The following is a 14,028-nucleotide window of genomic DNA, read 5'->3' as shown; positions in this document are numbered from 1 at the left end:
TGGTAGTCAACTTGCATACTTCAATGGTGCCTTCTGCCATATGTTGATATGGACTCTGATTTTGTTGAATAGACTCATCGTCGAAAAGTCCGTGCTTGGCAAATGCTATGTGTTCTATCAAGATTTGTGGATCAAAATATTGCTCAGCAAGTGATGCAGAGTTTATCAGTATCATTATCGGTAAGTCTCTGTCTTTGTTCAATCAAATGCTCTATATGTGCACTCTGAATTCAGTATCAATGAAAAAGAAGTGGTTCACGTATTGTGTTAAATGAGTTGTAACTTACAAGTACATGCATAAGTTGCAGGGTTCAACCTGAAAACCCTATTTGCTTTTCCGCAAAGGAATAGGTCTACTGCCTGTGTCTTGGGCTGATATGCTTTAGGACTACTTTTAACGGATGGAGTAGGCCGTGTTTTCTTTTTTCAAATAATAAAGAACCTAGGAAGGTTTAGTTTTATAACTCTCTCTAATATATGCATTACAACAACGTCAAGGCCTTAATTCCAAAAGGATGGGTTGGCTACAAGTTCCAAGATATCTATATAAAGAACTGCCACGCCTTTATGAATCTAATCTACTGGCGCTCCCAATCACTGTTATAAGAAAATACCTTTCCAAGTATTGTTTTGAGTCTCTACCACAGAATAGTAATCACCTGCATTCCTTTTAAATCAGAAGGCTGAGACACGGTGGAAGGATTGTTCTTATTAACCATCCTTACCATGCATATCATCAGCTCTCACTCCAGATGGAATGTAAATTTGACTGTCGCTTTCAACAGTAGGTGCTGAGTTTTTATATTTGTTGTAATTAAGGATTATATTAGAAAGATACCAAGGGGGTTTCAACTATATACATAAAGAGGGCTCCAGACGAAAAGCTTGTACCCTTAAGCTATCGTCAAGTTGTTTGTCTGCAGACTACTCAGAATGAAAAACTATGTGAATGCACATTCAAAGTACTGGAGTCCAGCAACTTACCGAAGTCATAATTGATATTTACTGTAATTCCCATGTCCTTATTGTAGACCTTGAAATGTTAGTCACTGTCAAAACTGAGAAGTCACTGCAATTTCTCACTTGCACCTGTATGTGCTAATCCATGCACCTTCTTACTTTCCCCTATATGCCTCAATGCATGCACCTGATAACTTGACTCCCAGCCCCACTTCTTGGCCATTACCATTACCTGGCTATCCACTTATACGTTCAATGAACTCCAATGTGATTCTATTGTGTTAGTTCCCTCATCTCCTTGAACTCCCCTCTGTTACTACTCACCCACCATGAGGCCACCACCATTGTCCTATATTTCCAGAATATACCAAGTTATTATTTCTGTCTCTCTCTCTCCATCTTACTTTGTCATATTTAGTGATCTCTCTGTCCACTTTAGATATGGAAGAGGAAGTCGGAAACACCTCACCTTAACACATGCATTAAGCATGTAGTCAATCTGTGCAAAATGAAACTACTTATTGAATAACACTTCTTAGAGGGGCAACACTACTCACTTAATCTCACAACCATCAAAATGTTCGATTAATTTTTTTTTTTGAAGAATTTTCTCTGCTTTTGGTTTTTTAAACGTTAGGTCAGAACACCTCTTACTTAATTTCACATCATTTGTCAAGTCTTCCGTATAGATGCTTTCTCATGTGATATATATATATATATATATAATATATATATATATATATATATAATATATATATAATAATATATATATATATATATATATGATGAACCCTGATTTACGAACTAAAAAATCGACCTTTACAAACTCAAAAGTATATATATAGGGTTGGGTTTCCTTCTCAGTTTGTGCTTTATCTGTGTTGTATATTATGCATTGTACAGCAAACCTCATTCTGGAGGACTCTTCTAATTTCTTAGAAGGAACTTTTTCTTACCAAAGTTCATATTTGACATATTTATATGGAAAAGAAAGCAGAAATAAAGGTACACTTCAGATCTAGAAACACCCATTTATTGTCCTTGGTATGTGTTTGGAGTTTTAGACATAGTTCGACATTATAATCCAAAGTAAAATTTATTTAGTATGCATTTGTTCTACAAGTCGATGCAAAATGCCTTATAGTTGCACTTGTACTGATAATCTTCTATTCTTTTCTTGATTTGTTGTGGGGTGTGGGCGGGGGGGTGGGGGAGGGGGTGCATGGTTACATTAATTCTGTACTATCCGTTGATCTGTGTTTTGTCTGTCCTTGTTTTCCACTTTTGAAGAGAGTGGGGCCTAGGAGGACGGGGCAGGGTATATGGAATCGAAAGCACTAATGATAGTCGCTTTTGTTGCAGAGAAACAACTTACCCTCAGTTCGGCAATACTTGGAAACTTTTGCGATACATGTTTACCTGAAATTTCCATTCTTGGTATGTTAATATCTACTTGATCATTATATATCATCACCTAGTTATATCCCTGTTCAATGCATGTAGTTTTTATTGGCTTAGTTTGTACTTCCTTTGTTTCTAAATATATGCAACATTTGCATAATAATCACTATTCTTCTACCAACCTTATTCCATATTCTCTTACAAATGTATAAGAAAAATATTCAAATGAGATTTTATTTGATTTGTCTTAATGCATACTGTCATAATATCAACATTTATAATTTTTTTTTTGAAGGGAACATTGATAGTTTTTACTTATATATAATGTAGTGCGTTGGATAGCATATAATGTATTTAGAAGCAATAATCATATAAGATGCTTCCTCTGTCCTATATTAGCTGTAAATTTTTCTTTCCTAGTCTTAACTACTAATATAGCTGTTAACTTCCAACAGTAGGAGTAATTAATCAAAGTATTCTATAGGTCACAAAACTAGTTTGCAATCGGTCAAATTAATAAAAATGGTGGGAAACATCAAAATAAACTTTCTCTTATATATTTATCTAAATACAAAGTTCATTAAATTTGGCAACCACTATGTTATGGAAGAAGACAAAGTTGGGAGTCAACTATTATGTTAGGGACAAGTGTAAATTCACATTTTGTCGTAAGGCTAAAAAGAGCTTGAATGCCTGATAGCATTTGAAAGTATTGATATGGTGGATTTTAGAGTTCTTGTTCCAAGTTAGAAGGTAAAGGCACAAATTCAAATGTCTTATGCTTGATGAGGTGAGATGGAAATGAGGTTGACAGATTGTACATTGTACCAGAAGGTTCTCATGTGGGAGGACAGGGTGCTCTGAACAGTATGTACACCTTCATGCCACATTAAATATCCTTTTTTAAATTGACCTTTGATTTTTAATCGCTTTGAAACATATTGAAAAAACACATGTTAGTAGACTTGAATAAAACAGGTATTCACATCTTACACTTTGATTGTCTTTGGTGATTTATATTTTAGGAAAAACAGTCATATGGGATCTAGTTAGATTTGTCTCTGTAGGAACTTGTGCCTTGAATCTGGTCAAATCGGTGTTTTGTCGGCTCGCCCGACCGGGCGAGGTCGATTGTCTCAGTAACGGGCTAAAAGCAGGCCTCCTATGGGATCGGGGGGGGGGGGGTGCGCCCGATCGGGCGTTGTTACCGAATTACGACAGGGCGATGGTCGGCCGGTCGGGTTCGAGTGCAATTGACGTTTGGGAAAATAGGCCGCTCGATCGGGCGGTGGGCTTTTTGACGCGGAAACGCGTTTTCCAAAACGGGGTATAAATAGGTTTTTAACCTAATTCGTTTATACTACGAATTAGTCATTAATTACATCTGTAATCTGATTTCCTCATCTCAATAAAACTATTCTCTCTCTCTTCCCGTGGACGTAGCCAACACTCCGTTGGTGAACCACGTAAATCTGTGTGTGCTGTTTATTGCTTTTCTGCATTCATTATTTGTTCTTCCTCACATCCGTTATAACAGTCTCAATGTATAGTTTTTTAATATCATCTTCTGTAATTTTTAATTATTTATAAGTAAAGATATCAATGTTTGAGATCATGCATCTTTCGGTGTATATCTGTAACTTTTTGTTCGTATCATATAGTTTGTCAAAATTAAGATGCATCCAATTAGTCACCTCAAGCCTCACTGGAGACTCTTTTAACATAATAAAGAAGAAGCTACCACGTGACATATTTGAAGACACGTTATTTTGGCATATCTACTACTTCCCGTTTTCATATTTCTAAATATAGGCCATTTTGTGAAACATAATCACTTTATAATCTATGAAGTAGTGGTTATTAATAATATTCTGATTCCCTAAAGGAAATATAAACAGTGTCGGCATCGATTCCTTAATTGTTCCGGAGTTGCTCGATGTCTTGCCAGCATATTTGTCATAATTGTCCTCCTCCTATCGCTGGTTTTGCTAAATGCATGTTTATCCAAGTCCCGACCATCTAATTCTTTTCACTCAAAAAAAGAATCTCAGACCATCTTTTCCTATCCCCATTATGCTAAGACACTATTAATTAAAATGTACACATTGGTCTCGCTCCTTACTTTTTGCGGAAAGTCAGCTAGGACAGTTTTTCTTTAGCAAGACGGAAAAAATCACTCCTATATGCAACATGATCATAGATTACAAAACATATAAAGGAGCAACCTGCCCCTTCAACATCTCCCATGTTGTATTCAAAGTTAGATCCACATGAGTGTATAATGCATAGCTTAAAAAAACGCCTGACACTATCTGAATGACTAGACAAATCCATGCTAATTGACCGAATCCCCACCAATGACTAATATCGCTCGGGGTTGGATGATCTAACATTTTTTGATTAAGTGTTGAGAATATGGGTTGTTTAAGACAGAGAGTCGTACGTTTCTTATAATCATTTTCTTTGCCAAATGCTGAAATTCTTTTTATCATGGCAATTCTTCTTCCCCACCCGAGTCACTCTCCCTCTTCCTCCTAAACACCACTGTGACTATTCGGGAATTTGGATTATGTACTCGTTTCTAGACATCGATAAGCTCAGGCAATTCATCTTTGAAAGAGCTAAAATTTATTGGAATTTAGAAATGGGTCCATATGCCACTTTTATAAGTAAAAATGTGCTAGAGAAAGGATGTTTGAGATAGTCTCTTAATTTTACTCTAATCTTCTCTTTAGCTGTAGTGTTCTGTGCTTGTCTTGAAATTAAAAGAGAATATCTTTGGCTGAATCTGTTTTGTGGCTTTAATCACAGGTGCAGGAGCATTTGGTCCCTTTATTATGTGATTACTCTATGAAGACTCAGGTCTGTTTTTGTCTTCTATCTCATACTATTTCCAGTGAGAAATCGCTTTCCTTAAAGTTAACCACATGATTAATTATGATTTATGCATCTAACTATGAGTCTTTTTTTGTGGGGGTTTTCCAGTGAGAAAATCGTTCTCCTTGAAGTTGACCATATCATGAATTATGATTTATGCATGCAATTATCTTTCTTATACAGGGGTTAGATATCGGTAAAGCACATGGTCATGGATGTTATCGTACGATGACATTGATATATACTTCCTTTGTTTCTTAATAGATGCATCATATTGACTGGCACACTTGCATTGCACAACTTTGACCATTAATATCTCTAATCATATTCTAATTAAAAAATTGTAAAAAATATTTTCAAAATATACATTCAGATTAACCCAATAACAATTAAGATATTCACATATGTCTTTAAATATTAGTAATTAGATATGGTTAAAGCTATTAACTAAATAGTGTAAAAAGTCAATATGATGTATCTTCTTAAGAAATGAAGTACTTTTAGATAATGTTGTATCTAGAACAACACATTTGTCGAAATTTTAGTTGACGGTGTTTAGTCTTTCTCTGACTATCCGATTGTTTAATCAGATATAAACGAGGAATACATAGGGAAGATTGTTAGGCTAACACCCCAAAACTACATGAATGACATCTTTCCGATTTCCGTGCTTGCATTGGACCATATTTTGCACGAACATGGTGTGCTACATTTCATGATTTTAGAAATATTTGCTCCTAAGTTATAATTGTGGCAGCCAAAGTACACATTATGTGAATCAATGGACGGAACCATATCATTATGGCTCCGCCTCATAGCCGATTAGAAATAATTATTGTTTTAGTGAGCACGGTTGAGCATTGAGATCAGTTGCCAAAGAAAGATCAATATAATAGTGTTATGTGTCAGCTGCAATGCACATGCTTTCACAGCAGGTTTAACATTGCTATGCCAGTGATTGGCATTTTGTAATGTGCTATGTGTTATAACTTAGAAGCATATCATCTTAGCTTAGTGGAATCACCTTGATAAACTACTGCTCTGGCAATAATCTTAAGTTAGCGCTTTTCGATCTGTGTTTAGTTCCATTTGAGAAATGGGATGTTCGTCTTTTTTTCATTTGTTTATGTCATCAATAGGTATTTTTGGTTTTCACAGGTTAAGAGGTTTGGGTGCTATCTGCTTCTAGGATTTGGGTGATATTTCACTAGTATTCTTTTCTTTCTATTTCCTTGGTGTATTTTAAATACTTGATAGCATAGTTTCATGTGTTATTTCTTTAAGTTCCTTTATTCCTGAGATGGGAATATGTCTCTCTTCATACAGCTTGAGGGCAGGAGTTTCTTTTACTTTCGTTTCTTTATATGGGTGACACTCCTTTGGTATCTCTACAATGTCTTTCTTACTCATCAATATAATATGCTCCTCTTCATTGTTTCTAAGTCTTAAGTGCTAGTGCATGCAGCATATCATGTATATAGATGTACTATTACTCTCTCTTCCCCTCTGCAATATTGTCCTGCTGTGATTTCTCATTGTCCATCACATTTCTCACTATTCTCCTTTTTTTTTTTCCGTGGCATGTGACTGGGATGAATATTCTGTCTTAGCAAAATCTACAATATCGATTTGGTGTTGGTTCTTTATAAAAGGGACTAACTTCAGAATTGGATGCAGGCACTGTCCTCATATGTATATATAGCAGCTAATGTCATGATCCATGCAAAACTAGAAGTTCAATCTAAGCATTTGGGTGAACTGCTTCCACCAATAATTCCACTGTTGACTTCCCATCACCACACATTACGCGGTTTTACGCAGGTTTTTAAGTGCTGCACTTGCCTGACATGATTAGTACATGTTTTCTGTGTAAAGCAAAGTTTCCGTACACTTATTTCAAAATTTTCAATTTTCAGTTGTTAGTTTATAAAGTTCTCTGCAAGCTTATGCCAACTTTAGATTCTAGCTGCTCTGGATCTATCATTCTCGAGAAAAGGTGTTTCAGCAATATGAAGTCATACTTGGAATTGAATCCTGACTGTGTGAGGTACTGTTTGCCTTAACGTTTTGTTCTAGAAAAGGAAAAATTGACATCACCAGTTCCAACTATAGTCGTTTGCTTTAAAAGGTCTCAACTTTTGATTGTCTCTAAGAGGTCCCAACTCTGGTGGGTTTCTTCCCGAAACGAGCCTGGAACTTTTTTAACACGCTAAAGCAGCTAATTATGATACATGATACTCTTCCATATAGAAAGGGCTTATGGAAGAGTATCATGTGTCATAATTAACTAATTTAGCAGGTTAATTAAGGTGAAGGGTCCCCAGAAGGCGGGACCACTTAGATTACAAAAGTTGGGAGCTTTGAAAGCAAACAGCCATAGTTGCCAGTTGGGACTGGTAGTATCGAATTTTCATTTAAGAGAAAATGTTCACGTGTCTCCCAAAAAGGAAAAATCAAAGGCTCGGTTTGACCTTCTACTTATTAGCAATAGAGATATTGGATAAGTGAGATTCAAGAGTTCTCCAACAATTTTTATTATTGCTGTTATTTAACTGTCTTGACGGGATAAACTGCCACTTTATGCAGCTTATCCTTATCTTGTTCTTCCAAACTCCCAATCTATAAAAATGAGAATTTTCTGTACTTTGGGATTTTGATCTTTTTTCTTATCTACTCTGCATCTATGAACGTAAGCTCTATCGTTAATCTCATGTGTTATAAATTGCAATATTCTGATGGTCAGTTTTGCTGCTCACAGATTGCGAACCTCGATGGAAGGTTATCTTGATGCTTTTACTCCTATTGAATCTGTTACTCCCGTGGGAATCTTTTCCAGCCGTATTGAGGTTAGATGTATTGCCACTAAGGTTGATGAAATTGGTTGGACTTTTTCACTTGATTCAGCTGCAGCCAAAACTTGCTTCTATTTTACTTTATGTTTGATATCATATCATGGATCCTTTGAAAGTCTTGACTAGAGTAGAATGATAGGCTTTCTAAAATAGGGCCTCTGGCCACTAGTCATGAGAGTTTTTAGCAAAGAGTAGTCTTCCACAATTTTACTCAGACTCGGATAAAGTGTCTACTCGAATACGGGTGTCTGGGTATTGGACTTGTCCATTTCGTAGAGAAAAAGTCAAGTTTTTGGTTTAAAGTGAAGTGTCCAAGTGTCATGTCATGTAGGCACGCGATATATGAGGTAAATGAAGGTGTTGAAGTAACACAGGTCTTCCGTACTCTTTTGCGGGGATGTCCCTAGGTTTTTTGACGTGTAGTGCGAATAGTACTCAATTCTTTATTTAGGTTTTAGAGGACCCTGGTCTTGTTGTGTGTTATATTACCTACTGATGGTCAAGGAGCTTATAGTTTTTAACTAATAGTGGTCTTGGATTTATCATTGGTTTTTAAGCAATAGAAGTGGGATGGAAAGTAGGTGCATCACAGTAATTACCGGAATTTTCTTATGTGACTTAGCTGTAGTAAGGTTAATCTTTCTTCTATTATTTTTTTAAGTGGTACTGTGGTAGTAAGCTAAGTTAAGAATCAAGGTACCCTGGTTGTGGTTTGTTAAGGATGTTAAGCTGTTTTTTTAGCTTATATATCAGGCGTGCAAGTTTTTAACACGTTTTAATGCAGTTATCTGATAATGAAATTTTGGAAACATGTTTCTGTGACAAATATGCGTTTTGTACTTAAATGACTTGTAATTTACTTCTTGCTCACGATTGATTGGGCCACTGTCATATTTTAATGATATTTTGAACGTTAAAGTCAGTTTTAAGTTAGTGAATTAAACGTTAAAGACTTAACAAGTGTTTGGTGAGCAAAACTTACATTCATATCCCTTTATTTTTGGTCTTTCACTTTAGCTCTTCAAGACATTTACTTTGTCGAAGACACTTCAGTTTTTGAAATGTTCCATCAAAAGGCTTATCAAGATCCATATCACCTAGACTTGTAGCACGAGTTTCAGAAGAGGCTACTTGTGTGAGTGTCTGACTCACATCATTATACTATAGGACATGGGTTCTGGGGATAGTGTCCCAAATTTTAATATGGGTTCTGGGTGACAACATTCTATATTCCTTTACTGCATATTTTATCAAGAACAATCTCTTTCTCTCTCTCTCTCTCTCTATATATATATATATGTATGTATGTATATAAACTTAGAACAACTTTATCACAGAACTGGGGACTCAAGGTCCAATAATACAGGTTGGTCTAGTGTCAACCCAATTTTTGGAACCGTTTTAGATCCACACGTATGAGTATCACTCCTTTTCTCCAAAAAGGGAAAAAGAAAAAACAAAAAAGAAAAACATATGACATCACTCTACCCCAAACCCGTCATGCATCCTTGTATGCATCAGCAAGTGAGCAAAGAAGTCAAGAGCCCTAATGAGTAATGTCTATGTCGAGAAGAACCAGAAGTCTGTAACCAGCTCAAACATGGGCAGGTGCTTGATTCCCTACACTGAGATGTTTTGACTTTGGAGCAATAAAGTTTGTCACCCTTTGTGTATTAGGTATGGAGAGAGGGCATCTACTGATGGCCTTCGCAGTTTTAATCACATTTGTGGCAACAGTTTCTTTGTCACGGAATGAATTTGTCATGGAGATAGCAGAATGTATCATGGCCAATGCGGCATGGTTTTTTGTAAAACAACTCATAGGAGTCTTTGATCTTGTATGTGTAATTCTTCGGTTTAAGAAGTAACGGGACGTGCATGATATTCCAAACCTATAATCTTCTTTGTATATAAAAGGTGCTAAGAAAAGTTCATAGAGCTCTTCTCTCAAGAGTATTCTCTAAACTATCTAAAAACTCAGGAATCGGAGATCATTATTAGGGAAGACGTCAATATTTATAACACCTCTGCTAATTTCATTTCCAATCTTGGAGAGTTTATCTGCAAATTGGTTAGCTTTGTGATATGGGTGTCGAGAATGAGTTGTATGAAAGCTCTGAAACAGTGTACGAATAGCCCAACAGGAACTAAGTATACCATGGGCAACTATAGAGGCCTCAAAGGATATTGATGAGCACTGATCACAGCATTATCACCTTCTATGATCATTTTGGACAGTCTAAAATTTTGAGTTTAAGAGGACACCATTACGCAGGGCTCCAACTTCTGCTACTAACGGAGACAATAACCCAATTAAAGCTCTAGCTCGTAAAGGTGTTCCAGCGCAGTTCTTAGTACAGCTCCATGCCTCCATCTGCAGATGAAGAATTTGTGGCAGAACCTTTGCTAATACGACTTCATGTATGTGATGAATAATAATTCAAAGCATATGTTTCATAATTATATTTTATAGTTATTAATAGTAGTAAATTATTTCTTACTTTCAAATAAGGAATCAACTAGTTAGCCCATACCATAATTGCAAACAAATTAGTTTAAACATGAATGCCTTTCCTGACACCCCCCCCCCCCTCCGGTTATATAAACTAACACAAGTACACAACAAATGTACGTTATCCGAACATGATTTCCCCCTCCACCTTCTCGTCCTTCTCTCTTCTCTGTTTTGAGATTGTTGCTGTTTTGCTTGGTGCAATTAATGCTTTCCCACTCTCCTTTTGGCCCTTCTCTACCCCCCTGACTTGGGAGGGGAAATTCTGACCCATCAAAAAGTGGATTTTATGAAAGTGAGCAGCTAGTGACTGTCATGTAGCAGACAATGCGGCTTGAAGGGTGTGGTTCAAATTACAGAGTGCTATAATTGCATTCACCATAATGGAAAATTTCCCAACCTGTTACACCTTGGCCATTCCAGCTACCTAGTCTAAGGTAGTTTTCTCATTTCGTATATGTGAGGATGTAATCTTAGAAAGACACAATCTGATACTATTATTACAACGTGTGGGCAACAACAGCAGGTCACCACGTGTTGTGTCATCTCATGCGCTGACATGGCACCACTCATCTTGAGATAACATTTCTCTAGAAAATGATCAAAACGTTTGTAAGAAGTCTCGAACCATTGACCACTTGGTTGAGATGTTAGAGTACTACACTACTACTACCAAACTGCATCCCCTATTTGTAACCAAGTTCGACTAAATCCCTTTTTCTTATTGAAATCTTTTAATCTTTTTCAAAAGGAAAAAGAAGGGAAAGAGGAATTCTAACTAATTAAATGAGAGACAATATAATTTGGTGCATCACGAAGTAGAGTAAAATGAAAAATTATGAATATGATCTCCACCAAATTATCCGAAGCATTATGCAAAAAGATTTGTCTTTATGATTAGTACTACCTCAACATAAGACAAAGCTAAGGTAAAGTGAAGAGGAATTGCAAGTCGAAGAAGCTCTCTTGGAATCGGATCCAAGATAGCAGCAGTTACCACTATTCTGATTCAGTTGACGCAGTGGCTGATTTTGAGAAGAATCTATTACTCTAAATTTATCATGTATTAAACTAAACTGAGGCTATGAATATCCTGGAGATGTGACTTAGAAAATTAGGTTTGTATTCTGAGAAATTGAAGATTTAACCTTTGTTTCCAAATATGACTTTGGTTATCTTTTGGCTTAGAAAATCCAAATGTGTAAGCTGATATCTTAGAAGGTCTTTGATCATGGTCGGACCCTATGGCAATTCTGGTATCTTAAGTGGACACCCAGAACTTTTCAGTTTTTGTTCTTCACTCCCCACCTGCCCCCCTTTTGTATTCAGTGTTCCTTTGCTTTGATCAACTCTTTTTCATTCAGTTATCTTGGCCATCTTATTTATGTGTAAAATACTTTATTGTTTGTATTTGCATATAGTTGTTGCATTTGAAAATTACAATAAAAAAGTTTGGTTACGCTAACAGTTTGAATGGGTGTTGAGGTCTTCTTCACACTGTAATAGAATGTGATCTTCAATCCTCATGAAACAGATTTCGCTCACTCTTTTTCATCAACCCTGTTAAAAGAGGGGGGAAAAGAGTAGAAGTAGTGGTACGCTTAAGACAGATCGATACACTGGTTTACAGGGAGATTAGTACATTGTATCTATAATCTCATTTGTAGATCACTCCATGATCGCCTGGCTATCTGTCTAAGGCCGTTTTACATGATTAACATCTGATAATTGACAAAACAGAGAAATTTCAAAGTTACAATATTTCCTAGAGTAGTATGTTTTTTTGACTTTGAACCTGCTTGTCGGTTAATATCTTCTTTCTTATATTGTGTAGGATATGGAGTTTGAATGTGTTCCAATTTGCCTAACAGAGCGAGTGATGAATTTTCTAAATGTAAGTAGTACACGCTGCTTCTAATCACTTTCTGCTTTCTGGCTGTGCCTCATCATGCTGTAATATATAGGATGTCAGAGAAGAACTTAGAAGTTCCATGGCTAAGGATGAAGCTACTCTCACAAATGAGAGTTTGATGATTGCGCAAGATCAAGACTGTATGTTCCATTCAGCAAATGCGGGGCAAGAATTGTTACTTCCTTCTCCACTAAGTAATATAATATTCGATTTTCAGAAGAAGTTCACATTGTCTAAACACGAGATGCTGAATGATGGTAAGAATACTAGAGGACTTGTAGCAACTAACTTTGACATGTTTATTCAAGGTGAATCTGAGGCTATTATTCACGTGAAAGTGTAATCCAATGCCATAATTCTTTCTAAGTTTGGATTTTGTGCAGGAGTCAAATATTATAAACCTTTACCAATTTTAGTTATGTATGGGCCCATCACCTTTGGAATGACTGTGTGTATGTGATAAGGAAAATGGACACATAAGCAAACTCGTCCTAGATGAGAGCTTGTCTGAACTTTGTATTCAGCCATCACCCTTTCTGTTTTCAGGGAGGTGAGACTAGTCCTCTTTTCCACAATCCCTCAGGGTATTAGATGTAGGGGGAGAGGGGAAATAATGTTGTACCTAAATGCAAAGGGGAGGACGATCCCCTCCCTGCCTTTACACAACTGACGCAATTAAGAAGAAGATTTCAGCATGATTCACTTCTTACTGTATTAGTCATGACGGTGGAGGAAAATATTGTATTAGTCATGACCTATGTTGCTTGGACTCTTCATTTAACCTCAAGTACTCATGTCAGATCCTCGACATGGGATATGGATGGGACACTTGGACACTTCGTTTTGGAAAAGTTCCATAAAAGAGCCGAGTCGGACACTTGGACATGTACCCGGGTCCGACATGGGTACCCGAGTCCGAGCAACATTGGTCATGACGGTGAAGGGAAACAATTTTCTAACTCTTTTGAGTTGGTTTATTTGGTGCTGCCTTTCTTTGCATACATGCCTTTTCAACTTGATCTCCTTTCCACCATTTAGTGTTTTATAGACAACTAGAAGCCCCTCACTTTTTCTCATTTCTTATACATATTCTTCATAATCCCAATCAGCTCTCGCACATGACATAGTAGATAAGGGTGAAGATGAAGCATGCAAACAATTTATGTTCTCCAGTAGTAGCCAATGTAACTAAGTTATCTGACATCCATCTTTTATTTAACAGAAATGAGAAAGGAGGACCAACTTCTCGAGCAAATATTGCAGTCAAAAATCATGTATCTGGAGAAGTTAAAGGCAAATAGACAGCAAATCATTGTTGTTGCATCTCTCATTGATCGTATACCTAATCTTGCTGGGTTGGCAAGGACGTGTGAGGCGTGTTGCTGAACTTTAGAACTTTTACCCTCCTGGTTCTGATATTTTATTTTCTATACTTTGCTGCATCTTTTTCTCCTACCCCTCTTGATTTTCACATATGCTAATAAATGATTGCTCATTGTCGATCAATGGATCTC

At 36.6% G+C, this 14,028-nt stretch overlaps 1 protein-coding gene across 5 annotated transcripts in view; it reads left to right on the top strand.

Moving 5' to 3' along the window:
• LOC104892830 (uncharacterized) overlaps nucleotides 1-14,028 on the top strand; it is a 51,177-nt gene that overhangs the window by 34,587 nt on the left and 2,562 nt on the right. For 3 of the 5 annotated variants that reach the window (XM_019249507.3, XM_048644897.2, XM_048644898.2), the window contains exons 24-32: nucleotides 73-180; nucleotides 2,323-2,397; nucleotides 5,173-5,223; nucleotides 6,916-7,059; nucleotides 7,155-7,285; nucleotides 7,997-8,084; nucleotides 12,437-12,496; nucleotides 12,567-12,771; nucleotides 13,737-13,888. In XM_019249507.3, the coding sequence (XP_019105052.2) occupies nucleotides 73-180; nucleotides 2,323-2,397; nucleotides 5,173-5,223; nucleotides 6,916-7,059; nucleotides 7,155-7,285; nucleotides 7,997-8,084; nucleotides 12,437-12,496; nucleotides 12,567-12,771; nucleotides 13,737-13,888 (1,014 nt within the window). Of the gene's footprint in view, nucleotides 1-72; nucleotides 181-2,322; nucleotides 2,398-5,172; nucleotides 5,224-6,915; nucleotides 7,060-7,154; nucleotides 7,286-7,996; nucleotides 8,085-10,365; nucleotides 10,512-12,436; nucleotides 12,497-12,566; nucleotides 12,772-12,897; nucleotides 13,065-13,736; nucleotides 13,889-14,028 lie in introns of those variants that run through there. The other 2 variants (XR_007274552.2, XR_008969358.1) reach the window with 2 other exon arrangements.

This window comes from Beta vulgaris, chromosome 5 (assembly GCF_026745355.1).
Source record: "Beta vulgaris subsp. vulgaris cultivar EL10 chromosome 5, EL10.2, whole genome shotgun sequence".
In the NCBI taxonomy this organism is placed as follows: Eukaryota; Viridiplantae; Streptophyta; class Magnoliopsida; order Caryophyllales; family Amaranthaceae; genus Beta; species Beta vulgaris.
This window is presented reverse-complemented; position numbering and strand designations above follow the sequence as displayed.